Source organism: Lepisosteus oculatus, chromosome 12 (assembly GCF_040954835.1).
Source record: "Lepisosteus oculatus isolate fLepOcu1 chromosome 12, fLepOcu1.hap2, whole genome shotgun sequence".
Taxonomy (NCBI): domain Eukaryota; kingdom Metazoa; phylum Chordata; class Actinopteri; order Semionotiformes; family Lepisosteidae; genus Lepisosteus; species Lepisosteus oculatus.
In genome coordinates this window covers 38011695-38037404 of record NC_090707.1, presented here as the reverse complement: position 1 = coordinate 38037404, position 25710 = coordinate 38011695, and the positions used below count along the sequence as shown (strand labels likewise).

The 25710-nt window shown below is 58.8% G+C and overlaps 2 protein-coding genes and 1 long non-coding RNA gene across 12 annotated transcripts in view; 1 reads left to right on the top strand and 2 right to left on the bottom strand.

Moving 5' to 3' along the window:
• The window catches only part of ep300a (E1A binding protein p300 a), a 38224-nt gene extending 24752 nt beyond the window's left edge, over positions 1-13472 (top strand). For 5 of the 8 annotated variants that reach the window (XM_069196826.1, XM_069196833.1, XM_069196831.1 and 2 more), the window contains exons 21-32: positions 1655-1765; positions 2405-2461; positions 3153-3230; positions 3432-3499; positions 4025-4175; positions 4985-5131; positions 5547-5660; positions 5813-5978; positions 6534-6701; positions 7223-7384; positions 7586-7867; positions 8365-13472. In XM_069196826.1, the coding sequence (XP_069052927.1) occupies positions 1655-1765; positions 2405-2461; positions 3153-3230; positions 3432-3499; positions 4025-4175; positions 4985-5131; positions 5547-5660; positions 5813-5978; positions 6534-6701; positions 7223-7384; positions 7586-7867; positions 8365-11493 (4633 nt within the window). In that variant the 3' untranslated portion in view covers positions 11494-13472. The remainder of the gene's footprint in view (positions 1-1654; positions 1766-2404; positions 2462-3152; positions 3231-3431; positions 3500-4024; positions 4176-4984; positions 5132-5546; positions 5661-5812; positions 5979-6533; positions 6702-7222; positions 7385-7585; positions 7868-8364) is intronic. The other 3 variants (XM_069196830.1, XM_069196827.1, XM_069196832.1) reach the window with 1 other exon arrangement.
• Positions 345-3213, bottom strand: LOC138242054 (uncharacterized). The gene is made up of 2 exons (XR_011191325.1): positions 3133-3213; positions 345-2005 (listed from the first exon to the last, which is right to left on the bottom strand). It is a non-coding gene; the product is annotated as an uncharacterized lncRNA (long non-coding RNA).
• Positions 13473-16139: 2667 nt separating the features above from the next.
• On the bottom strand, positions 16140-25644 carry LOC138242049 (chromobox protein homolog 7-like). Of its 3 annotated transcripts, none has more exons than XR_011191319.1 (7): positions 24187-25644; positions 22345-22388; positions 22091-22156; positions 20740-20806; positions 19980-20370; positions 18930-19356; positions 16140-16234 (listed from the first exon to the last, which is right to left on the bottom strand). XR_011191319.1 is itself a non-coding variant. In XM_069196902.1 (6 exons), exons 1-6 carry the CDS (start codon positions 24253-24255, stop codon positions 19211-19213), a joined length of 783 nt encoding a protein of 260 aa, XP_069053003.1. In that variant the 5' UTR covers positions 24256-25644; the 3' UTR covers positions 17456-19210. The 3 variants fall into 3 exon arrangements, 1 of the variants encoding a protein (XP_069053003.1); XR_011191320.1 differs by having other exon boundaries at positions 19129-19356; XM_069196902.1 differs by lacking the exon at positions 16140-16234 and having other exon boundaries at positions 17456-19356.
• Between the last annotated feature and the right edge of the window lie 66 nt (positions 25645-25710).

Sequence of the window (25710 nt, the reverse complement as noted above, 5' to 3'; positions counted from 1 at the left end):
TAAAGCAGCGCCTCCTGTCCAGGCGGGAGGATGTCGTGTCTCGGCGTATCTGCTTCGATGGCGTGGCTGGGCAGCTTTGTTCCATGCTCCCACCACCCTTTGTGTAAACACGCTTCAAAGGCACGTCCTGTTTTCCCACTCGTCCGTGCCAGTCCTGAGATTCCCCGGCAGTTCAGCGAGGGTGTATTGTTTGCTGTCCTCATGCTGCTAGGATGCTGTGATCGGGGGCCGTTTTTAGTGGCCACTGTGTATGAGCTGCTGCAGCTGTGTTGCCACAGTCCCACAGCAGCTCTTGAGTCCTGCTCCCAAAGCCTGACGCGGGCCCCGGCGCCCGGCCCTTCCTCGGCTCGGCGTCTGCCGATGAGGCTTGGGGAATCATACGCCGCCCTTTTGTTTTTACACCTCGCGTAATCGGGAGACAGACTGGCATTTTGTTGTTCTTTTTTCCCCCAAGGCTGATCCTTTTTGGCTTCTGCGGCCGCGGACAGCGCGGCGAAAACGTGTTTCCAAGGGAGGAAGCGCTAGGCTAAGCGATTGCGAACGCATGGACCGCGTGGCAGGTTCACGCTGGTGCGGGTTCGTGGAGAAAGAGAGCCCCGATGAGGGCGGCTCCCCCAGTCGAGTACTTGTCACTGGGAGGTTCCAGATGTGCTGTGTGTCTGCAGGCGCACGCTGCCTGCACCTGGCCAGAAAGCCTGTCGTTATGCGGTCGCGCACAGTAGGTGGCGCCCCCTGGTGACGCAGAAGTAGAACTCCCGCTCAGTGAGACCACATACGAGCCCCTCAGGCGTTCGGCATGCTGTGTGAGTGCTCACTGGTGGCACTGACACGCAGTATTGCAGTTTTTTACCTGCCCAAATTGACACCTGTTACTAATTTCATTTTTCTTTAGAAAACATCGTGCGTAGGGGTAGTCCCCTCTGAAAAGGCTAGTTGCCAACACGTGCCAGTATCCCTTCCTAGATTCTCATTCCCCGACTGCCCCTTTGGACAGTCCTGGTGCTGTCGGCAGCACGACACTGGGGGCGGTCCGATTGTCCTCATTCTCTCAGAAGCCAGAACGGATCAGCTTTGAGATGGATTTGTGAACTGTGGAACGTTTTTATTTCTTGATTTGTAGTTTTGGCAGTCTTACTTTCCTCACTTTTTTTTTTTACATCATGATCTCCCGAGACGACGTGTTACTGTGTTGCTGTGTAATTTTGTTGCTCAGTGATTTGTCGTGATGCTAATCTGTGCTTTGCCTTGGCTTTCTGCTTTGTGTTATCTTTGATGTTGTCGCGTCCTCCCCTCCATCCCCACATCCCCTCCCCCCCGTCTCGTCTGGTAACTTTATTTCCACGCTTTTTTTAAAATTCATTTTTATCCATCCCCTTCTTCCCCCTCTCCCTCTTCTCTCTTTTTTTTTTAACGCTTGTGATGTCTGCACTGGCGCTTTGGCCTGAACAAAACCAATCCTCCAAAAACCACAAAAAAAACCTGAAATTATGCTTAAAAAAAATCCCCGGATCATGATTGGCTCTCCTTGTCACCGTGACGACGACCCCGCCCTCTGCTCCTCTCACCTGCCCGCCTGTGCCTGCCCCCTTGGCCTGCCCTGATTGGTGGCTGCTTCGCCGTTGCTATGGTTGCCTGTGCTGTGTGAACCCTGTAGTTCACCAAAATATGGGCTTCTTGCTGACAGGTACCACTTCTGCGAGAAGTGTTTCAACGAAATCCAGGGAGAGAGTGTTTCCCTGGGAGACGACCCCTCGCAGCCCCAGACGTGAGTATACCCCCGTGCCCCCCACGCAGCTTTTTCTTCCTCTGTATACTTGTGTGTCTCTCTTCCCTGCCTCTCCTTTCTGGTCACGGCTGCTGGAGAGCTGTGGTGGACTCTGTGGTCTCCAGTTTCTCTTACTTCCCAAAGTAGACCTGCATTGCCTGTCCTCTCTTCTCTCTCTCTTCTCTCTCTCTTCTCTCTCTCATCTCTCTGTCTGTTCAGAACTCTGTGCGAGATCCCTTTCTGCTCGGACAATAAAGTTTTAAAAACAAGTCACCGCGCGTTACCTAGGGGGGGCAGTGTGTCAAAGTGAGACTGAGTGCACCCCTCATCCCCGCGTGCCTCTGCCAATAGGTAGAGGGCGACAGTCTGGCTCCAGCCCTGCGTACCCAGCAGTAGAGGCCGGAACTCCCTCGTAGTGGGAGTCCTGTGGCTGTAGGCAGCTCTAGTGCGTCTGTGCTTGAGCCTCACGTGTTGCGGTCAAAGGCAGCAGTACCGCAGAGCAGGGGGAAGAGAGAGAGAGAGCTGTCCCGTGCCTGTGATCATGCTGGATTGTGGAGGAGGGCGGCCTTAACGCCCCTGTTCCCTTGCAAGCGCGACCCCCCGAGTCTAATCGGCGTCTCCTCCTGCCTCTCCCTGCAGGTCGATCAACAAGGATCAGTTCGAGAAGAAGAAGAACGACACGCTGGACCCTGAGCTGTAAGTCTTGGGTCGCACGGCCCGCCCCGTGTGCTGGCCGCCTGGCGTGAACGCCGTTCATCTCCTCCTCCGGTTTCGGGACGAGGCCCTTCTGGTGCCAGCAGGGTGTGAGTTAGAGGAGCTGTTTCTGAATAGGCCCACAGAGCTGTGAAGCCCACGGATGATTTAGGAGTTTGGTCAGTGACCATGCTTGGATATACTGGGAGGGATGCCGGCAGTAAAGCCCTGTTTGAAGTACTTGTTGATGCAGACTAAAGTAGTAACTTGTGAGGTGTTCGTGGAGCCTGGATTTCTAAATCTTGTATGAATTTTCTTCGCAGTTCCTGCAGGTGTGCTCTCGTTTCGCACTTTCGTTGTCGTCTGCGAGTCTCCCCGAGTCGAGTAGGGATCAAGCCAGAGTCGGGATCTAGACAGGTTTAGGGCTGAGGGGCTCGGGGTCCGGCCTCGAGCGGTCCAGAGGATGTGTAACTTGGGCGTTTGGCCAGGAAGAGCAGGGAAAGCCAGGAAGAGAGACAAACGGCAGCGAGCAGAGGGCAGTGCAGGAGACTGAGGCTCAGGAGATAGGTGGGTGAGAGGGCAGGGAGCTGAGGCAGAGGAGGGAAGGCACACCCAGGGCCGTATTACTGCTTTGCTGCTTTTTCTTTTGGATCCAGAAAGTGAATCCAGCTCACCTGTGTGATTTGCTCCGCAGGCTCGTGGAATGTATCGACTGCGGTCGGAAGATGCACCAGATCTGTGTCCTGCACAACGACACCATCTGGCCAGCAGGGTGAGACGGCGTCCCCCGTCCTCGTCTTTCACTGCTCCCTCTTCCCCCGACTTCTCCCTCCTCTCCCGTCTCTGCGTCCTCGGGGAGTGACACCGAGCCCCACGAAAACTCCCTCTCCCTCTCCCTCCCTCTGGTTTCCTCGTCGGTGGTCAGTAGTGCCGATGAGTTGCCTGACTCGGCTGGTTTCCCTTCTCCCTGCAGCTTCGTGTGCGCCGGGTGCCTGAAGAAGGCGGGGAAGACGCGGAAGGAGAACAAGTACGCGGCCAAAAGTAAGTGGAGCGAGAAAAAGACCAGGGGCCCCGGTTACTCACGTTCTGGGGGAAACCTGCCCCAGTTTCCTTCCGTATTTTATGAACTGGCAAAGGAGTGCAGAGTCCGTGCCAGCTCTGGGCGGCTGCTCTCGTCAGGTGTTGTGTTGTGTTTTTGTTCCCCGTTTTGTTTTTGCACTGACCTGAAGGCCGAAACATTCTCCCCGGGAGGGGCGGGGTGGCCGATCGGTAACCAGGCGCGGCCGGAGAAGGCGGCGGGGGGGCTGCGGCCGCCTGGCGACGGGTTTTAGTTTACCGTGTGTGCGTGCGTGTGAAACCAGTCGTCTGTCTCGCGGCCCCGGCGTGTCATCGCAGACGGCCGTCCTCGGACAGTCGAGGGTGTTGAAACGCCCCGGTTCTGACCCAGTCTGCCGAAACGCACTAAGAGAGCCTCAGAAATGAAAAGGTTTCTAGTTGGTTTAACCCCGTGACACCCCACCACCACCACCACCACCTGCCTCGGTTCTGACCCTCTCCGTCTCGCAGGACTGCCGCAGACCAAGCTGGGCAGCTTCCTGGAGAACCGGGTCAACGAGTACCTGCGGCGCCAGAACCACCCCGAGTCCGGCGAGGTCACCATCCGGGTCGTCCACGTCTCCGACAAGGTCGTGGAGGTCAAGCCAGGGATGAAGGCCAGGTGAGGGGCGGCGGGCCGCGGCTGTTGAATTGATCAGCGGTTAAATTGATCAGTGAAAGCGATCCGTTCCGCTACAGCAGGGACTGTCACTGCTGTACCCCTATCCCTGGGAAAACACGCTCATTGACGCTCCCCAGAATACTTCAGCACACGTGTGAACTTAGCATGTAGTTTCTGTTTTAAAGATTTATGGGTGTATAAATGCGTACAAATGTTTGTAAGGTACAGCGTTAGGTTGGGGATGGGAACTGCAGTATGTTTGCAGTACGCAGTTGTACGTTTAGAGCATCTCGCTGTTTTAGAGATGTCTCACGTGTGGCACTGAAACGGTCTCCCACATTTACAGTCGCTGCTGGGAATGATGTAGTCTCCTGACCCCGAGGTCCCAGTACGCTGGAGACTTCGTGCGTGTCGGTCTCCTGCTGGCGGCCGTGCTGGGCTCGGGACAGGAGGGCTTTCTCCTCCAGCTTGCAGCCCTCCCTGTCCTCTCCTCTGTCTCCCCTGCCCTGTCCTCTCCTCTGTCTCCCCTGCCCTGTCCTCTCCTCTGTCTCCCCTGCCCTGTGCGGTGGCCCACGGGTGCAAAGCACAGAAAAAAAAAACAGAGTGCAAGCATAATGCAAAACTCAAAACAAAAAAAACGAGTCTAGTTCTGCTGCTCCACCGTCGCCCGGAGCAGGGGAGCTGAAGCCAGATCTCGCAGGGCTGCCCATCGAGAGGAGCGCCTGGCCTCTGCAGGCTTTCAGGACGCTCCAGATCGCCGCGCGGCCTGACCAGAGCCTCAGTGTGTGTCTGTGTGTGTGCGCGCGCAGGTTCGTAGACAGCGGCGAGATGGCGGAGTCCTTCCCCTACCGGACGAAAGCTCTGTTTGCCTTCGAGGACATCGATGGGGCTGACGTGTGTTTCTTTGGGATGCACGTCCAGGAGTACGGCTCTGACTGCCCCCCTCCCAACCAGAGGTGAGAGTACTGGTGTACTGGTGTGTCCAGTCAGGGTGTCTGTATGAACCCCTCTCTCTCTCTGTGCAGTGTTCATGTACTGGAGTGTCCAGTCAGTGTGTCTGTATGAACCCCTCTCTCTCAGTGCAGTGTTCATGTCCTGGAGTGTCCAGTCAGTGTGTCTGTATGAACCCCTCTCTCTCAGTGCAGTGTTCATGTACTGGAGTGTCCAGTCAGTGTGTCTGTATGAACCCCTCTCTCTCAGTGCAGTGTTCATGTACTGGAGTGTCCAGTCAGTGTGTCTGTATGAACCCCTCTCTCTCAGTGCAGTGTTCATGTACTGGAGTGTCCAGTCAGTGTGTCTGTATTGACCCCTCTCTCTCTCAGTGCAGGATGCTGTAATTGAGCTGTTGTCTGCGTTGCCTCTCTTTGACAGGCGGGTGTACATATCGTACCTGGACAGCGTCCACTTCTTCCAGCCGCGGGTCCTGCGGACGGGGGTGTACCACGAGATCCTCATCGGGTACCTGGAGTACGTCAAGAAGCTCGGGTACGACCTCATTTCAGCGGCCGCCGGGATCCGCCATCGAGCCCCTCGCGCGCTGGGCCCTGCCACGCCGAGGTCTCGGTGGAGACGGCCGCTGACCGATTCGCTCTCCCCTGTTTCTTTTTTCTTTCTCGTTCGCGACCGCCACCTCCCAGGTTCACCACGGGTCACATCTGGGCCTGCCCCCCCAGCGAGGGAGACGACTACATCTTCCACTGCCACCCCCCCGACCAGAAGATCCCCAAGCCCAAGCGGCTGCAGGAGTGGTACAAGAAGATGCTGGACAAGGCCGTCTCCGAGCGCATCGTGCACGACTACAAGGTCAGCCGCCGCCGCCGGCCCCCGTGGCCTCTCTGCGTCGGTCCTGCTGGGTGTCGGGAAGCTGGGAGTCTTTCCCTCTGGAGGCCAGAAGCGCACCAGTCTGGTCGGGGGGGGATCCCTCTCGCCCTGCTTCCCGGCCCACTGGGAGGGAGGCAGGGCGCTGTTGTCCAGGAGGGGACGCCAGCGCGGCGCCCGCTTCAGACGCACAGGCCCCGGAGCCTCTGTCCTTTGCGTGTGTAGTCTTCCTCCCTGCTGCGAGACAGTTGCTCGCCGCCCAGCAGGCGGGGAGTCTCGAACCCGGGCTTCGGGCCGCGGTCCTGGCTCCCGCTGCGAGGCGAACGCCCACCGCCCAGCGGGCAGGAGGTCTCGAACCCGGGCTCCAGACCGCACCCCGTGTCCCGATTCGAAGAAGCTCCTGGGCTCCTGCTGCCCGGGTCCGATTCGTTGACGAACCCTGCGGCCGGCCCCTTTCTTTCTGTGCTGTGAGACGCTTCCGCGCCCCTCGGCCCCCGACCGTCCCGTCACCCCCTCTCTCTCTCCCTCTCCGGGGTGCAGGACATCTTCAAGCAGGCCACCGAGGACCGGCTGACCAGCGCCAAGGAGCTGCCGTACTTCGAGGGCGACTTCTGGCCCAACGTGCTGGAGGAGAGCATCAAGGAGCTGGAGCAGGAGGAGGAGGAGCGCAAGAGGGAGGAGAACAGCACCAGCAACGAGAGCATCGACGTGAGTGAGGGGGGGGGCAGGGGAGGAGAGAGATGGGGGGGGGAGCAGGGGAGGGGGGTCGAGGAGAGAGGAAGAGGAGGGAGGAGGGGGGTCGAGGAGAGAGGAGGAGGAGCAGGGGAGGGGGGGTCGAGGAGGGAGGAAGAGCATGGAGGAAGAGCAGGGGAGGGGGGTCGAGGAGGGAGGAGGTGCAGGGGAGGGGGGGTCGAGGAAGGAGGAGCAGGGGAGGGGGGGTCGAGGAGGGAGGAAGAGCATGGAGGAAGAGCAGGGGAGGGGGGGTCGAGGAGGGAGGAGGAGCAGGGGAGGGGGGTGGAGGAGGGAGGAGGAGCAGGGGAGGGGGGGTCGAGGAGGGAGGAAGAGCAGGGGAGGAGGGTGGAGGAGGGAGGAGGAATGATGACAGTGATGACAGCTGAAGTAAAGAGTCGGCTCCTGGGAGCTCGAGGGACACAGCGCGGGAGTCTGCGGGGGGCCGCTCCCTCCTGCCGGCGGCCGTGCTGACGCTGCCCCCCCCCTCCTCCCCCCAGGCCACCAAGGGAGACAGCAAGAACGCCAAGAAGAAGAACAACAAGAAGACCAGCAAGAACAAGAGCAGCCTGAGCCGCGCCAACAAGAAGAAGCCGGGCATGCCCAACGTGTCCAACGACCTGTCGCAGAAGCTGTACGCCACCATGGAGAAGCACAAGGAGGTACGTGGGGTCCCACGGCCGGGCAGGCGCCCCCTTAACTCTGAGCGGCGTCACGCTAGGCAGACGCAGAGGGGGACACAGACAGACACACAGACACACACACACGACATGACTGCTGCTCGCACGCTCCATGATGATCCGCTAACCCGCGTGCACAGTGCGTTCTTGCAGACCCCTGTAACCTGTAACCCCCACCCCCAGGTGTTTTTCGTGATCCGGCTGATCGCGGGCCCGACGGCGAACTCCCTGCCCCCCATCGCGGACCCCGACCCCCTGATGGCCTGCGACCTGATGGACGGGCGGGACGCCTTCCTGACGCTGGCCCGGGACAAGCACCTGGAGTTCTCCTCGCTGCGCCGCGCCAACTGGAGCTCCATGTGCATGCTGGTGGAGCTGCACAACCAGAGCCAGGACCGCTTCGTGTACACCTGCAACGAGTGCAAGCACCACGTGGAGACGCGCTTCCACTGCACCGTCTGCGAGGTGAGGCGGGGGCTCCGGGTTCCAGACCGGGGCGAGGAGGGTGGGGGGTCTCTTGAAGAGGCCGGGGTGGCCCAGGGGAGCCGGTTAACGTGCAGGTTCGGGGTCGTGAGGAGCTGAGCGGGTGGGAGACCCCCAACCGGGCTTCGGCGACCCCTCCTCTCCTCTTCAGCATCGCCAGGTCGGTCGGTCGGACCGGGTAGCGCACGGACAGGCTCCGGCCTCCTCCCCAGGCCGGAGGGCGTTCCGCAGTACGGATCCCAGGTTGGGAATAGTGGGGGATCGGGGCCGGCCCTCGGATCTCGGGAGCCGAGCCAGGGAGCGAGAGTTTCCAGTTGCTTCCAGAGGCCGGGATCTGTCGCCTCCCCCCTTCCCCCACCCCGTTTCCTCAGCTCCTCAAGGTCCGAGGGGGGCTTTTAGTGGTTCCAGCTGTGGCCGTGACTCACCAGCCCTCCGTCCCCCCTCACCCTCTCTCTCTCTCTCTCTGTCGCCCCCCGCAGGACTACGACCTGTGCATCACCTGCTACAACACCAAGGGCCACGAGCACAAGATGGAGAAGCTGGGCCTGGGGCTGGACGACGAGAGCAACAGCCAGGCGGCGGCCTCCACGCAGAGTCCCGGCGACTCGCGGCGCCTCAGCATCCAGCGCTGCATCCAGTCGCTGGTGCACGCCTGCCAGTGCCGCAACGCCAACTGCTCGCTGCCGTCCTGCCAGAAGATGAAGCGGGTGGTGCAGCACACCAAGGGCTGCAAGCGCAAGACCAACGGCGGCTGCCCCATCTGCAAGCAGCTGATCGCGCTGTGCTGCTACCACGCCAAGCACTGCCAGGAGAACAAGTGCCCCGTGCCCTTCTGCCTCAACATCAAGCACAAGCTGCGCCAGCAGCAGCTGCAGCACCGCCTCCAGCAGGCGCAGATGCTGCGGCGGAGGGTGGCCAGCATGCAGCGCCAGCCGCCCATGCAGGCCGCCGGAGGGGGCGGGGGGCTCCCGTCTCCCGGCAGCAACGGCACGGCCCCCGGCACGCCCACCGGAGCGGGGGGCACCCAGCCCCCCACGCCTCAGACGCCCACCCAGCCTGGGCTGCCCATGGGCCCGCAGCCTGGCGGCCCGGGTCAGCAGCAGCAGCAGCAACAACAACAGCAGCAGCAGCAGCAGCTGGCGCCCCAGCAGGCACCGCCACCCCCGCAAGGCATGATGGTCCAGCATCCGCACCTGCACCCCCACCACCACCAGCAGCACATGCAGGGCGGGGGGGTCCTGCCCGGGGGTCCGGGACAGGCCCCTCAGCAGCAGCAGCAGCAGCAGCAGCAGCAGCCGATGGGCCAGCTCTCCAACTCTTCGTCCCCTGTCCAGCTCCCACACAACAGCCTGCCCCCCTACGGCGCCAGGCCCCCCGGCGTCTCCCCGCACTCGCAGGGCAAGCCCGGGCTGGGGCCGGCCACCCCCCCCCAGCAGCAGCAGCAGCAGCAGCAGCAGCAGATGGCGCTGCCGCCCGGCCAGCCCGGCGTGGGACAGCAGCAGCCTCCCGCGCCGCCCCCCAAGGCCATGGAGATCGCCATGAAGATCCAGCGCGTGGCCGAGACGCAGCGGCAGATGGCCCAGGCCCAGATCCTGCAGCGCCAGTCGGCGGCGGCGGCCGGCATCATGAACCCCCACGCCCACCACCCTGCGCCGCCCGGCGCCCAGATGGGCATGAGCCTGCCGGGCATGGCAGGCCAGGGGCTCCCCACCCAGGCCCAGGCCCAGGCCCAGGCCCAGGCCCAGGCAGCAGCCCGAGCTCAGATGGAGCAGCAGCAGCAGCAGCAGCAGCAGGGAATGGTCATGGGAGCAGCAGCAGGGATGCAGCAGCAGCAGCAGCCGGGACCCCCGCCTCAGATCCCCAACCAGGTGCAGTTACAGCAGCAGCAGCAACAGGGGGCGCCGCAGCAGCAGCAGCAGCAGCAGCCGCCGCCCCAGCTGCAGTGGGGGGGCCAGCCCATGCCGCAGCAACCCCAGCAGCACCGGCCTCCCATGATGCCTCAGATGGGTCACCCAGGGCTGCTGTCTACGCAGCAGCAGCAGCAGCAGCAGCCGGTGCCCCAGCAGCCCCTGCCCCCAGGGCGAGGGCCGATGGGCGGGGTGCAGCCAGGAGGTGCAGGTGGGGGGGGCCTCCCCCAGACGGCCCTGCAGGAGCTGCTGCGCACCCTGCGCTCCCCCAGCTCGCCGCTCCAGCAGCAGCAGGTCCTCAACATCCTGCGCTCCAACCCCCAGCTCATGGCCGCCTTCATCAAGCAGCGGGCGGCCCGGTACCAGGGCGGGGCGCCGGGCGGGGCGGGGCCGCCCATGGCGCCCGCGGGGGTCAGCCCCGGCGGGGTCGGGGTCGCGCCGCCCTCCGTGCACCCGGGCCAGCAGGGGGTGGGGATGCCCAGCATGGCCCAGCTCCAGCAACAACAGCAGCAGCAGCAGCAGCAGCAGCAGATGCAGAGGCCGCTGATGGCTGCCAACCTGCAGCAGCAAGTGGCCGCCCTGCAGCAGCAGCAGCAACAACAACAACAGCAGCAACAACAACAACAACAACAGCAGCAACAACAACAGCAGCAGCAGCAGCACTCCGCAGGAATGCAGGCCCAGGGCCAGCAGATGGGCATCAACCCCAACCAACTGCGGGAGATGTTCATGAGAAGGCAGATATTGCAGCAGCAGCAGCAGCAGCAACAACAGCAGCAGCAGCAGCAGCAACAGCAACAACAACAACAGCAGCAGCAGCAAATGAGCAACCACGCGCAGTTCCAGGCGTCGCAGCAGGGGTACCCCGGTCCGCCCGGCCTGACCGCACCCCCGCAGCAGCAGCAGCAGGTCCAGCCGGGCCACCAGCAGGGATACCCGGGTCAGGGCCCGGTTTCGCTGCAGCAGCGGTTGCAACACCACCACCTGCAGCAGATGCAGCAGCAGCAGCAGCAGCAGCAGCAACAGCAGCAGCAGCAGAACGCCCTGGCTGGGATGCAGGTGGACAGCGGGGTAGGAGGGGGACTGAGCGCCGCCCAGCAGCAGCAGCTGCCGCCGTCGACTCAAGGCTCCGGCCCCCAGCCGCCCCCTCACCCCCACCCCAGCCCCATCCAGCAGGCCCTGCAGCAGCGCCTGCTCCAGCAGCAGCAGCAGCAGCAACAGCAGCAGCAGCAGCAGCAGCAGCACATGGGCGGCGGCTCGCCGGCCCACCACAGCAACCCCATGAGCCCCCAGCCGCCGCCGCCCCCGCAGCAGCAGCAGCAGCAGCAGCCGTCCCAGTCGCCACACCTGCCCTCCTCGCTCAGCAGCCAGGTGCGCTCACCCCAGCCCTCGCCCCGGCCCCAGTCCCAGCCGCCCCACTCCAGCCCCTCGCCCCGCATGCAGCCCCAGCCCTCGCCGCACCACATCTCGCCCCAGACCGGCTCGCCGCACCCCGCGCACCTGCCCCACCACCCGGGCCTGGTGCCGCCCCACCCGCCGCAGCCCGGCGGCCTGGACCCCAGCCCGTTCGGCTCCGACCAGAACGCCATGCTGTCCCAGCTCGCGGGCATGGGGGGCCTGCACGGGCCCGGCGGGGCGGACATGCTGACGGGCAGCAACCCGGATATGGGGGTGTCCCACAATCCCCTGGATATCATGTAGCATTACATCGCTGTGGGGAAGCACGGGGGCGAACCTTGGACTCCTTTCGTTTTTTTGTTTTATAATTTTTATTATTAATAATATTTAATTTTTTTTCCATATAAATGAAAATGAACTTCCTGTGGGAGATGCTACAATAATAAACAGTAAAGTGAATGAATAAAGTAATTGAATGGTAAGTTATTAATGTTAATAATTTTGCTCTTGGCTAATCGTGATGAGGCTGGCACGGACTTCTCCACCTCAAGACCTGATGTTTTTTTTTTGGATGGGTGGGCGGGTGGGGCGGGGGGGAAGGAGAAAATGGGGAATTTCACCTTTTTAAATATTTGTAAAGGGTTTTAAAGACAGTGGAAATCAAAGCGAGTTAATTTAATGCCATGGACTTTTTTTATTGTGATGATGACAAATGCAATGTTTCTTTCCCTGTTCTCCCGAGCCCTTGGCAATGTGCGGCTGTGTTTTTGGAGATGGGGAGCGGGTGGTGTCTGTTTCTTTCCTAATCTGAATATTATCCAAGTGTATCTGCCTTCGGGACGAGCCTGGGTCAGGAGCTCTGGTCTCTGCCGACACCGAGGAGGGGGCGGCTGAGGATGACGAGTATGTTTATGTTGATGCCGTGTTCACGCGTGTGTGCGGTCAGGGAGAGGGGGCGTGAGCCGTGTAAACACGGGTGTGGTCAGGGAGAGGGGGCATGTGTACGTGGACATCTGTGTGCGATCAGGAGGAGGGCGGGAGCCGTGTACACGCGTGTGCGATCAGGAGGAGGGCGTGTGCCGTGTGCGGTCAGGGGAGTGGGGACGTGAGCCGTGGACACGCTTGTGCTCAGCTGGAGAGTTAGGGGGTTTCCTGCTGGGACACGATCAGTTGCTTCTGTTTTAATGCACCAAAATGGCACTTGAGATTGTTTTTCTACTGTTTGTCACTTGTGGCTCCCTGTCTGCTCAGGCTGTTCACACTCCTTAATAAGCCCGCCTTGTCCTGTGCCCCAACAGGACAGTTCGCGCTGACCTCTCCTGGACACGAGCCGGGCGTTCGTGACCCGCCCCTGCCTGGGCCCGGACACTGCCTCCCTCTCGTCCGCTGTCCCTGCCCCGATCCTGGTGTTTAATTTAATATTTTTTACTGTACAAAACAAACTGTGGACTTTGAAATACTGTTTTTTTTTAAAATAATAAAATAAGAGTTTAAAAAATCGTCTTGTACAGGCTGGAAGATTTTAAACAGGGATTTGGTGGGGACAGCAATGCTCGTTGTTTTGGATCGCGGCGGGGCGGGGTGGGGCAGGGGGGAGACTGGTCCATCCAGCTCGAACCCGGGACCGCCGGAGGGGTTTTCCTGTCTTCCCATGTGGCAGGTTGTGTGCTTCAGTGCTGCGCTTGAGGGGCGAGTGAGGACTGCGACTCCGGGCCTCAGCGTCTCTTTCACACAGAAATCAAGGTTTTTCAGGTGGGAGGGTGGCTGTGTCCACCGTCATGCACAGTGTGCACAGTCAGTGGCAGTTTTCTGGCTTGAGACTTATTTTCTAAAAAAAAAACGATAAAGGGTTAAAAAACTGGTTTTTATATATAAATATATAAAATTTTATTTTTTTTGGAGATAACTTGAACTACACGAAAGATTTTTTTTTTTTTTTTTTTTAGTGGTGACCATGTACAGGCGCCAGTGACCACCTGACAACGGAAATCATGCAATTCTGATGATGTTATTATATATAAATATCGAATCACTGTACAGGTCTTCACAAGTGACTTTCCTTTCTTAAATTGTGATAAACCAGAGACTCATGGACTGGAGGATTAAAGCGTTCGGAGATTTTTTTCTCTCTCGTTTGTTTTCTGGTGCTTGCTGAACGGAAGCAAAAACCTGCGCTCAAGTTTTGTTTTAAATATTTTATTTTTTGGGGGGGGGAGGGATCAACTTTTTTGCCAATTATTTAATTGTATATTAAAGTATGTTTGTACCATTGGAAAAAAATACCCACCCTGGTTTCTGCTCGTTATTTCTCCTCTGCACTCGCCCGGCGCCCGCGTGATCTGAGCTCGACGCGCGCGATTGTTCCGGGTGCGACTGGCCGTTCGTGAACCTGTGAACCGCTCGCCCGGATGGGAAGAGCTCCTGCTCGTGGGATCGGTCCCTGTCGCTGATCGAGTCCCCTGCAGCTGCTCTCCCAGGGCTGCGAGCTCCTTTCCCGGCCTCAGCCCACCTGCTCTTGATGTCCCTGGGTCTACAGGTGTTTGTGGTCCATTCCAATACCCACTGAGGGGGTGATCCTGGCTCCTCGCTGGAGCTGGGGAGAATGGGACCACGTTCTGCGAGGATCTGGTGGAGTGCGAGTTGGAAGAGACCCCAGATGTGTCGGGAAAGAGACCCCAGGTTTTCTGCGTTTCATTCTGCCCTGGATCCTTGGGCGCACTGCGTCCCGTCCAGCTTGCTGTGTGGTCTGGAGTTCTGCTGAACACGTCGGAGGTTCGCTGTGTGACTTAGTTGGTGGAGGCCATAAACTCGCCAGTTCTACTTCTGAGTAGAAGGGGCACCGTCGGAGGCGTTCGACTGCGCACGGAGCTCGGAGCAGACGTGGAGGTGAAAACGAGGAGGGGAGGGGGCGGCTGTTTAACCCTCAGGCCTGTCCCAAATTACTCCCCTCCACCCCCTTCACTTTGCAGTGGCTGGGGCTCCTGGGGAGGCGCTGCTGAGCTGCTAGTGGCGATTCAGAGGAGGACCCCGACATCAGTCTGCACAAACCTCTCCACTGATGCGCCCCTCTTCCAATCGCAGGGTGAGTGCACAAAGGGTCTGTAGGTCTCTCGAACCGTGGGCCAGGGGCGCCCCAGTCCCGCCGGTGTTATAGGAGTCCTTTCAGTCCGTTCCTGAAGGGCTGGAGCTGTAGTTGAACTGCGATCAAACGAAACACTTCACCCCTCCGGGACCGGAGTTCCCTTTGCTGAAGCACCACTTGCTGGTTGGATCTTTTCTCTCATCAGGTTTCCCTCATGTTTGCATAACAGCTGAGTTACAGTGCGCTGATAAAACCTGGACTGGGGCTCCCCAGTAGCAGGGGTAGAGACCCCCGATTTGACTGGGACTGGGGCTCCCCAAGTTCATGAGCAGAAACCCCCCTGATCTATAGGATAAACTGGACTGGGGCTCCCCAGGCCCAGGGGTACAGACCCCTAGGTTATAGGACAAACTGGACTGGGGCTCCTCAAGCCCAGGGGTACAGACCCCTAGGTTATAGGACAAACTGGACTGGGGCTCCACAAGCCCAGGGGTACAGACCCCTAGGTTATAGGACAAACTGGACTGGGCCTCCTCAAGCCCAGGGGTACAGACCCCTAGCTTATAGGACAAACTGGACTGGGGCTCCTCAAGCCCAGGGGTACAGACCCCTAGCTTATAGGACAAACTGGACTGGGGCTCCACAAGCCCAGGGGTACAGACCCCTAGGTTATAGGACAAACTGGACTGGGGCTCCTCAAGCCCAGGGGTACAGACCCCTAGCTTATAGGACAAACTGGACTGGGGCTCCTCAAGCCCCAGACTGTTGGGGTGTAGCTGGACAGGTTCAGCCCTGCTGTGCAGGGGCAATGCTGCTCAAGACTGACGGTGAGCAGGCCCCAACAGCTCCAATCACGCTGTGGCATTTGTGCGATTAAGGGTTTGGTTGCCCGAGAGCTGAGCAGCAGGCGAAGGCAGCACGTCCTGGGGTCCTGGGCTTTATCAGCCGAGTGGGTTTTAAGGAGAAATGCTGCCACCCTGTGGCCAGTTCTATGCATTACACATCGAGCACTGTCTCCCGTGGAGCAGGGTGTTGGGGTTTGTAATGAGAGGAGGCGAGGGCTCTGCAGTCCCCTCAGCGCATTCATATCTGCAGGATTTCATTGGCGCGTCAAGACTCCTGTCTAAATCTGGTCAGGTTTTCTGCCTGTGTAAGCAGGGAGACACAACTGCTGTGTGGAGAGAGTTTGTGACATTTCAGAGCAGCCTAACGGTAAGGATTCGCTTTGCTGGAAACAGCACTGTGGATGGGCATCCGTGTGTTGAACCTAAGAGTGTGCCCTGCGTACTTGCTCAAAAGCCTTCTAAAGCAGATAGAGTTGTGTTAAAGTATACAAGTTGAATGTAAACATCTGTGTGCTCTGTGTCTCTCTTCTCTGGAAATGGCTGTTTCTTCCTATCAAACGAAGCCTCGTTTGAAACCTTCGCTGAGCTGCGCCGTGACCTCCTGCAGTACAACACTGACAGCACAGGCATTCAAGACCAGCAACAACACCCCTTCCAGGTACCAGTCACTGGGGTCACTGTGCCAGTCTTAGTACACCAGTCAACTAGGGGCTCTGTGCCAGTCTGTCAGTACACCAGTCAACTGGGGGTCACTGTGCCGGTCTGTCAGTACACCAGTCAACTGGGGGCTCTGTGCCAGTCTGTCAGTACACCAGGCAATAGGAGTGTTACCTTAGTTCCTATATCACTTCTGACATGTAGGACTATAATGCAGCTAAGCAGCAGGTATCAATTTCCAACGTTTCCTCCCCTTTGGGTTTGTACAGATTGTCACCAGGTCATTTTCTTACACATTCGCTTTCCCTTCCCTTCTCTCTCTCTGTGCAGAACTGCTCTCATTTTCCACCACAAAGAGACGGAGGTCAAGTGCAGCTTTTGGGTTTAATGACATCGGTGGTTCAAAGCAGGAAAGGACCAAGCACATTAATTTCAGTCTTCATCATCGTCATCACCATCACTGCGAGAATAACAATTACAATTAAACTCTGTACCTCCTCCTTTTCACAAGTACATAAAGGTTTCAGCAAAATAAATACATTCAGTCCTTCATAGTTACAAAAATAGAGCCAGGCTGCTTTTCTTTACAGAAAAAAAATCTAGCCTCTTTTTATACATTTTGGAAACACAGAAGCGGGACCAGCTTTGACATAAATAAACCTGCAACGCCACTTCGGTATACATTCAACAGCGCTCACCTCCACCCTCCTCCACCCTCCCGCAGGGCTCCGGTCCAGCGCGCCCGTCTGCCGGACTGGGCACCAGCGTTGCCCCACGCCCCTCTGGGACTGGCGCCAGAGCCACGACGAGCCACTGACCGGCCCGGCAGCCGGACAGCGGCTCTGTGTTCCCGGGAGTCTCCTCGCCCCCCGGCCGACAGGAGCATAGCAGCACCCCCTGCAGGGCCGGCTGGCCTTTGGAGCTGTGCAGCGGGGGGGTGGAGGAGGGGAGAATTACACCGCTCCAACTGGGCCCTGATAATCGGTCCAGTGGAGCCTTAATTGCTTCAAGTCGGTCCAAATAATGGTCGAGACCACCGGGCCTTCATAGGGTCCAATTAGCTCAGTGAAGGCCCAATTGAGTCCGATTAGGCTTTAAACGAGCTCATGTCACTCTTCCTGAGGCGTCGTGCTCTGCCTCTGGGGACTGGACCAGACTGGACGCATCCTGACCCGTTCGGTCAGGGACTTGCCTGATCTTTTGAATTTTTTTTCCCATTGGCCCCCCTGCCTGTTCAGCCAAGCGGTAGCCTCCTTCTCTACAAACACCAGCAGGGCCTGGCCAATCAGGACGGGACACTGCAGAGGCAGGAAGTGGATGGGCGGGTTCACGGTGAGGCAGATGCCCAGATCATGCCTGCTTCTGCCTGGAGGTAGGTGTGCGTCTGGCTAAATCACAAACGCCTCAAGTACGTTCCCCCTGCACGAGAAGAGCTACAGTAACTCTTCTCTTCCAACTGCCCTGGACAGAGGGAGAGTCGGCTCAGAATATTAGTGTGGAAAACACACTATGCCTTTCCTGTCCAGCTGCAAGAAGGCTATCTGCTTTTCATACTCTTTCTCTCTCTGTCTGCCCCTCCCTCTGTCTGCCCCTTTCTGTCTATGCCAGAAAGCCCCACCCCTTCCCACTCTCTGCCCCTCTTCTCTCAACTCCTCCCCTCTCCGCCCCTCCCCCTCTCCGCCCCTTCCTGTCTCCGCCCCTCCCCCTCTCCACCCCTTCCTGTCTCCACCCCCTCCCCCTCTCGATGCTTAGACGCGCTGATCTAGTGTGCCCACCTCCCCACTGCCTCCGGCTTCACTGCCCCTGGAAGTGACACCGTCACCCTCCGACTGTCCCAGTATCTGCATCTGTCCCTGCCTCAGTAAGAGGCTGCAAAATCAGTAGTGGCATCAGTCCCACTATCTTTATCGGTATTGTACCTCTGTCAATATCGGTACCATATAACACTGCAACAACACTGGAGAAACACACACGCCACCCCCCCACCCTCCCAACCACAGGATGAGTTCTGTGTCCATCACTGCAAATGCCCAGGAGGGGGCGCCGTGTCGCGAGAGCCGAGAGAGCCGAAGCCGACCCAGGCTCGAACCCCCGGTCACAGGAGCTCCCAGATTTCTCTTCTTTTTTCTTTAAGAACAAGAATGTGATGAGACGACCAGCCAGCCATAATATCAGGTAGATGTGGAGGACAGTGGTTCATACTTCAGCAGCCCGCTGAGGGACGAGATGGCGGCTGGTCGAAGTTTCTGGATTCTCTGAAATTCGGACGGGCCTTCTGGACAGGAAGGACGACCCGGGGGGGGGTCTGCTCTACCCAGACTGGTGCCCCCCCTCCCCAAACGACTCCAGCTCTGCTTCCTGGTGCGTATGACGTCAATTAAAAAATCCCGATTGGGTCACATCGGCGCCACGGCGCACGTCCGTGCGCTCCACGCCCCGCCACAGAGACCTCAACCCCCCCACCCCCCCCACCCAGCTTTGCAGGCCACACACCTCCTTCTGCTCTTCCCAGTTAACAGAAAAAAAAAAACGAAACAATCTGTGCACTGCGACTGAATAATTCGCGAGACTGCAGCTCCCGCCGCCAGCAACACAGCGGGTGGAAAAGTGACCGGCGGCCGCCAGCAACACAGCGGGTGGAAAAGTGACCGGCGGGGATGTCAGGCAGAAGTACGATCACCCACACGCGCAGAGTCGGCCCCTGGGTGAGTGCATCTCTGTCTCTTTGAGCCTATCGGCGGTCAGTAATAAAACGTTTAAAAATCTCCCCTTGCTCAAGAGGCCCGTTGAAAATATGATACAGGAAAAAGTACCCCCCCCCCCGCCCCCGCCCCAGCGACTGCCCGCCAGTCGACTTCCCCCAACAGCAGCAGCCGCTATAAAAGGGCTCCAGAAGGAGAGCCATCTTCTCATGTTTTAAAAAAAGTAATAAAAAAATAAATTAATTGAAATAAATAAGAGAATCTTTGAGGAAACCAATCACTGGCCCCACCCAAACACGCCCCCGCAGTGCCCCTCCCCCTCTCTGTCCCAGGACCCGCCCCTTCCTCTATGTGCCCCGCCCCCTCTCCGTTCCAGGACCCGCCCCCTCCTCTCCGGGCCCGGCCCCTCTCGGTTCTTGCCCCGCCCACTCGCACCGACGGGTGTGATTTTACCAGGCTGGTGAAAGTTCTGCCACCGTCTAAATCTCGCCCGCTTACGAGAAGCCAGTATTTCGGCTGCAGCCCACTGTCGCGTCGCAAACAAGAAACGCACCAGCGTGGTAAAATCGGGCCCCACCTGGGCCCCGCCGGCCCCGCACTGCTGAACCCCCAACACCCCCTCCCTCCGTCTCCCCAGATCAGGGCAACAGACCGGGTCCCCGAGAGGAGAGGTAGACAATAAGAGGAAGAGAGCGGAGAGGAGGGGGGCGAGGGGGGGCGGGCTGGGTCCTCCTTCAGAACTCCAGGCCCCAGCCCCGGAAGAAGCCCCTGGCCGCCAGCGCCTCCCGGAAGGTGACGGTGATGGAGTTGATGGTGACGTCAGTCACGGTGATCTCCCCTGGGGCGACCACAGGACGCCAGCCCTCCCCGCTGGCCGGCACTGGGAGAGACAGAGAGGGAGTCAGTCAGCTCGTCACACAGGCGGTGCGTCAGCCAGTGCGTCAGTCGCTCGATCAGTGCGTCAGTCACTTAGTCAGTGGGTCAATCTCTCAGCCAGTGTGTCAGTCGGCGGGCTAGGGTGTCAATCTCTCAGCCAGTGTGTCAGTCGGCGGGCTAGGGTGTCAATCTCTCAGCCAGTGTGTCAGTCACTTAGTCAGTGTGTCAGCCAGTATGTCAATCTCTCAGCCAGCGTGTCAGTCGGTGAGCCAGCGTGTCAGTCGCTCAGCCAGTGCGTCAGTCGCTTAATCAGTGTGTCAGTCGCTTAGTCAGTGTGTCAGCCAGTATGTCAATCTCTCAGCCAGCGTGTCAGTCGGTGGGCCAGCGTGTCAGTCGCTCAGCCAGTGCGTCAGTCAGTGTGTCAGTCGCTCAGCCAGTGCGTCAGTCATATAAATCAGTGTGTCAGCCAGTGTGTCAGTCGCTCAGCCAGCGTGTCAGTCGGTGGGCCAGCGTGTCAGTCGCTCAGCCAGTGCGTCAGCCAGTGTGTCAGTCGGTGGGCCAGAGCGTCAGTGGGTCTGAGACGCGCCCGTTTCCTGTGTACAGTACAGGTGCAGGAAGTGACCTCACCGTTCAGAACCGGGGGCTGCTGCTCGGCCGTGTCCCCCCCGCTCTCCCCGCTGCCCTCCTCCTCCTCCTCCTCCTCCTCCTCCTCCTCCTCCTCGCCCTCGCCCCCGCCCCAGTCCTGCCCGGGGTCCTGTGGCTGCTGGGGGGGGTGGGGGCTCGCCAGTCGCAGGAATCGGGACACCTCCCTCTTGTGCTTCTGGCGGGACAGCGTGCCGAACAGAGCCGGGGAGCGGCTCTCCCGCGGGGGCGGGGCCTGCAGCACGGGCGGGGGCTCGTCTCCCCCTCCGCCCCTCTCCTCCACCGCGCCCAGCGAGCGGGACAGCGACAGGCGCAGTCTGGGGGCCGGCTTCTCCGGGACCTTGTGGGCGCTCCGGAGATCCATCCCGTACAGCCTCTGTTGGGATCGGGAACCGGGGGTGGGGGGGGTTGAGGAAGACAGAGTGAAGGGTGGGCACGGAGACACGCTACATCGCGAGCACGGACCACCTCTGGGCAAAATATTAGGACCCCATGCACCCCCCTGCCCTGGCGTGTCCTGATTGCTGTGCAAACTCACACACCTCAAGATCTCCTCTTCTCCGGGTGAACCCCACTGGAAGAAAGGGGGGGACCCCCTCATGACATGGCTGAGAATATGGTGCAGTGGGGGGTGGTCCTAATATTGGGGCCGGTGAGCCTCCCTGTCTCTTCATTACTCTCCCTGTTCATCTGTCTCTCCGACGCCCCGGCCCTGATCCCCAACTCCCATTCCTCGTTCTCCTACCTGCAGGAGGAGTCTCTTGGGTTTGGGTCCTCTCTTCCGATAGCCCAGAGCACGGTCCTTCTGTTCCCTGAGGGAAGAAGAGGGAACAACGTGCGTTTAATACTGGAAATCAGCTCTGGGACCAGTTAAAATCACTAACACACCCCAGTCTGGGTCTACAGCAGAGTCAGTGTTGATGTGTTAATACGCAGCCCAGTCTGGGTCTACAGTAGAGTCAGTGTTGATGTGTTAATACACAGCCCAGTCTGGGTCTATAGTAGAGTCAGTGTTGATGTGTTAATACACAGCCCAGTCTGGGTCTACAGTAGAGTCAGTGTTGATGTGTTAATACACAGCCCAGTCTGGGTCTACAGCAGAGTCAGTGTTGATGTGTTAATACACAGCCCAGTCTGGGTCTACAGTAGAGTCAGTGTTGATGTGTTAATACGCAGCCCAGTCTGGGTCTACAGTAGAGTCAGTGTTGATGTGTTAATACACAGCCCAGTCTGGGTCTATAGTAGAGTCAGTGTTGATGTGTTAATACACAGCCCAGTCTGGGTCTACAGTAGAGTCAGTGTTGATGTGTTAATACACAGCCCAGTCTGGGTCTACAGCAGAGTCAGTGTTGATGTGTTAATACGCAGCCCAGTCTGGGTCTATAGTAGAGTCAGTGTTGATGTGTTAATACACAGCCCAGTCTGGTCTACAGTAGAGTCAGTGTTGATGTGTTAATACACAGCCCAGTCTGGGTCTACAGTAGAGTCAGTGTTGATGTGTTAATACACAGCCCAGTCTGGGTCTATAGTAGAGTCAGTGTTGATGTGTTAATACACAGCCCAGTCTGGGTCTATAGTAGAGTCAGTGTTGATGTGTTAATACACAGCCCAGTCTGGGTCTATAGTAGAGTCAGTGTTGATGTGTTAATACACAGCCCAGTCTGGGTCTACAGTAGAGTCAGTGTTGATGTGTTAATACGCAGCCCAGTCTGGGTCTACAGCAGAGTCAGTGTTGATGTGTTAATACGCAGCCCAGTCTGGGTCTACAGTAGAGTCAGTGTTGATGTGTTAATACGCAGCCCAGTCTGGGTCTACAGTAGAGTCAGTGTTGATGTGTTAATACGCAGCCCAGTCTGGGTCTACAGTAGAGTCAGTGTTGATGTGTTAATACGCAGCCCAGTCTGGGTCTACAGTAGAGTCAGTGTTGATGTGTTAATACACAGCCCAGTCTGGGTCTACAGTAGAGTCAGTGTTGATGTGTTAATACGCAGCCCAGTCTGGGTCTATAGTAGAGTCAGTGTTGATGTGTTAATACGCAGCCCAGTCTGGGTCTACAGTAGAGTCAGTGTTGATGTGTTAATACAGGCTGCACTCACTTCTCTTCATAAGCCAGAACCAGACGGGGGTCAAGAATGTGATCTTCAGGTTCCCAGGTGCTGTACCTGCCAGAGAAAACACAACCAGCTCCAGCTCCATCATGGTCTAACTGGGCGGGTCGTGAGAAGATGCAGGTGGTATTTTGATGCCAACAGGAAGTGACACGCTCATGAGCCCGGGGGCTACTCTACACACTGGCACAGGGACTGAGACCCAGAGCAGCTGACGAGGACGATGTAATTCACATACTCACTTGGGAGGCCATCCCTTCCACTTCAGCAAGTACTCCACATTGCCCTGAGAGAGACAGAGGAGAGTGTGAGAGACGTGGTGCGGCACAGACACACTGACCGACTGGACACTCCAGTACATGAACACTGCACTGAGAGAGAGAGGGGTTCATACAGACACACTGACTGACTGGACACTCCAGTACATGAACACTGCACTGAGAGAGAGAGGGGTTCATACAGACACACTGACTGACTGGACACTCCAGTACATGAACACTGCACTGAAAGAGAGGGGTTCATACAGACACACTGACTGGACACTCCAGTACATGAACACTGCACTGAGAGAGAGAGGGGTTCATACAGACACACTGACTGGACACTCCAGTACATGAACACTGCACTGAGAGAGAGAGGGGTTAATACAGACACACTTGCTGGAGACTACAGCACATGAACACTGCACTGAGAGAGAGGGGTTCATACAGACACACTGACTGGACACTCCAGTACATGAACACTGCACTGAGAGAGAGAGGGGTTCATACAGACACACTGACTGGACACTCCAGTACATGAACACTGCACTGAGAGAGAGAGGGGTTCATACAGACACACTGACTGGACACTCCAGTACATGAACACTGCACTGAGAGAGAGGGGTTCATACAGACACACTGACTGACTGGACACTCCAGTACATGAACACTGCACTGAGAGAGAGAGGGGTTCATACAGACACCCTGACTGGACACTCCAGTACATGAACACTGCACTGAGAGAGAGAGGGGTTCATACACACACACTGACTGGACACTCCAGTACATGAACACTGCACTGAGAGAGAGGGGTTCATACAGACACACTGACTGACTGGACACTCCAGTACATGAACACTGCACTGAGTGACACGGCTGCACCGGCTCGCGAAATGGTTGTAGCAGAGACTCTCGAAGTGTTGTTTTTTTTTTTCCTGCCTTGTGGACAAACGTGTGGACCAGCCGAGCCGTGACGTCAGCCGCGGCGGGCGGGCGGGGCGGAGGTGACGGCCTTTGTTTTTGTGACGTCGCGGCGCACGAGAGGGGAGAGGGACGGAGAGAGAGCGCGAGCGGTGTGTTCTAGAAGGCGGCGGGGGGGGGGCGGGAGCCGAGAGCGCTGCGCCACGTCCCGCGAGCCCACCGCCGACTCCCCCGACTAATCGAGCCCGGAGGTATCGCTGCTCGCAGATCGGGCTCGGAGGATGTGTCCGTTTCATGCGTGCTGATGCCCGAGAGCACGCCCCCCTCCGCACAGTGAGCCAAGCGCGGAGATTGCAGCAGCCGCTACGCTGCTACGTATTTAGTACACGAGCCTCGCGAGTCGAGACGCTACACACACGCACAGTCACACAAATATCGCGTAAGTGAGTGTGTCGAGCTACGCGCACAGAAGTGCGTAGCTCCGTGCAGACCAGTGCCTAGTTGCGCGGTCATCTCCCGTGTAAACACTGCTCAACTCTCAGCGCTGGGCTGTGCGCCTTCCTGAGACAAGTGCGCACTTACTCCAGCAGGAGACCCTCGCCTCCCCCCCGAGCAGGACTTACACAAGCCCACCCACACTCCCCGCTCTGGCACAGAGCGGCACTCTGCAGGCACCAGTCCCGGCTCGGGCTTTGCCTTTGAAAAACCCCGAACAGAACAGGTTCTGATCGGGGGGGGCTGACGAGCGTCGCAGAAATGTCCGTTAAAAAAAACACCTTTCCGACAAGTGACCGATGCGGGTGCGCCCCCCCCGCCCCCCCGGGCTGGGCTGCAGACCCGGATCCGGGCGTCCGAACCGCGTGTGTCCGAACCGACCCCGCCCCCGAACCCCGGGTTACCCACCTTTCTGACCCGTTTCTTGATGATCGACTCCACGGCGAAAACTTGCTCGCCTATCGCCGACAGCTCCATCCCCGCTCCGCCGCGGGCTCCCGGCTGGGAAGTGGGCTTTTTAAAAACACTGTTGCGATCAACCGGGAGGGAGCGAGTGCGAGCGCGCCCGCTGTCACTGGACCTCTCCGTCCTGGTCCTGCACGGATTGCAGCGAGTTGACGTGCGTGCCGTGTGGATGTGTGCCGCCGCTGTCCTCCTCGGTTTTCCCTCCCTCGCCGGCACCGCAGGCCTGTTTGTTTGGTTTTGTTTTTTGTTTCTCTTTCCGATTGCTTTCTTTTTTTCCTTGTAGAGTTTTCAAATCTGCGACACATCTGCACCGCACGCGCGCCCCCGTCAGCCCGAGCGCGCGCCCCCGCCGCCTCCTCCGCCATCCCCGCCGCGCGCCCCTGCGCCCGTGGCTGGAGAGCTGGGCGCGGGGGCGCGCACGCTCGGAGATGGCGGGGGGGGGGGTTGTGCACGGCCGGCAGTTGCAGAGACGCATCGCGAACCGAAAGTCGTTACTGCGAAACCCCCACGGAAACCGGGCGGCCGTTGAGCCGCGGAGGGGGGGACAGATAAGGGCAACTCGTGCAAAAACACCGGCCACAGAGGTCAGACAGGTTCAAAACACAGACCGGGGGTTTAGGAACTCTCCAGAACTTTCTGGCAGTGCAAGATAAACTGAAGACACGCTCGGGCCTCGTACTGGTCACCGGCCTACAACACCCTCTGCACAGAATTCACAGCACGTCCAGCCCAAAGTCGTAGGGACAGCCCCTACGCTTGAGCACCCCAGCCGAGCCTGGTGGCGACCAGGCTGCAGAAAAGACACAGTAATAGCCCCTCCGCTGCAGGAGTGGTTCACACCGCAGCAGCGTCTGGGTCCACCACAAGCGCCCGTCTCGGGCAGGGCTCAGGGCAGTCCTGCAGAGTCGGGGCGGGATACAAGGCAGGCGTTCAAAATAGGGACAGGGGCCGGTGAGCTTGACCAGAGTGCTTCGCTCTCTCCCCCCCCCATCACACGAGCGCCGACGCTGGAACAGGCGTTTTCTGCGCCAACAAGCTTAAACTACCTTGGTTAGATATTCTTCCCTACTCCCCTGTGCTTTCTGGAACCTGATCTTTCAGAAATCTGTCCCAATAAAAAAGGCCTGTCCCAGGTCTACGGCGCACCTCTAAGCAGGAGCTTCTCGCAGGCTGCGACTGCGGTCTGTTCAACCGCAGTCCGGCCACCCAGTCCGATCCCAAGAATAGCTGCAGAGGTAGAGCAGGAGATTTAATTTCAGCCGCGCGGCGCCTCGTGCGCCAGGAAGCAGCTCTTGAGCTGGGAGACGGTTACGAAGTTGTTTGGCGTCTGTGGGGGGAGGACAGTGCGCTGATGGCTGCCCAGCTAACGGCCTGTGGGAGCGTATCCCCACACGAGCTGACAGACTTGCACGCCGACACGAACAGAACCAGCCGGACCTGCGCGCAGACCGGCCCGACAGAGGCGGG

Excerpts from the sequence above, each read along its gene's own strand:
- LOC138242049 (XM_069196902.1), bottom strand. The coding sequence starts at position 24,255 with ATGGAGCTGTCGGCGATAGGCGAGCAAGTTTTCGCCGTGGAGTCGATC. Across the intron at positions 22,157-22,344 it reads TGGAAGGGATGGCCTCCCAA|GTACAGCACCTGGGAACCTG; the intron begins GTGAGTATGTGA and ends TTTCTCTGGCAG. Across the intron at positions 20,371-20,739 it reads CCAAGAGACTCCTCCTGCAG|AGGCTGTACGGGATGGATCT; the intron begins GTAGGAGAACGA and ends CGATCCCAACAG.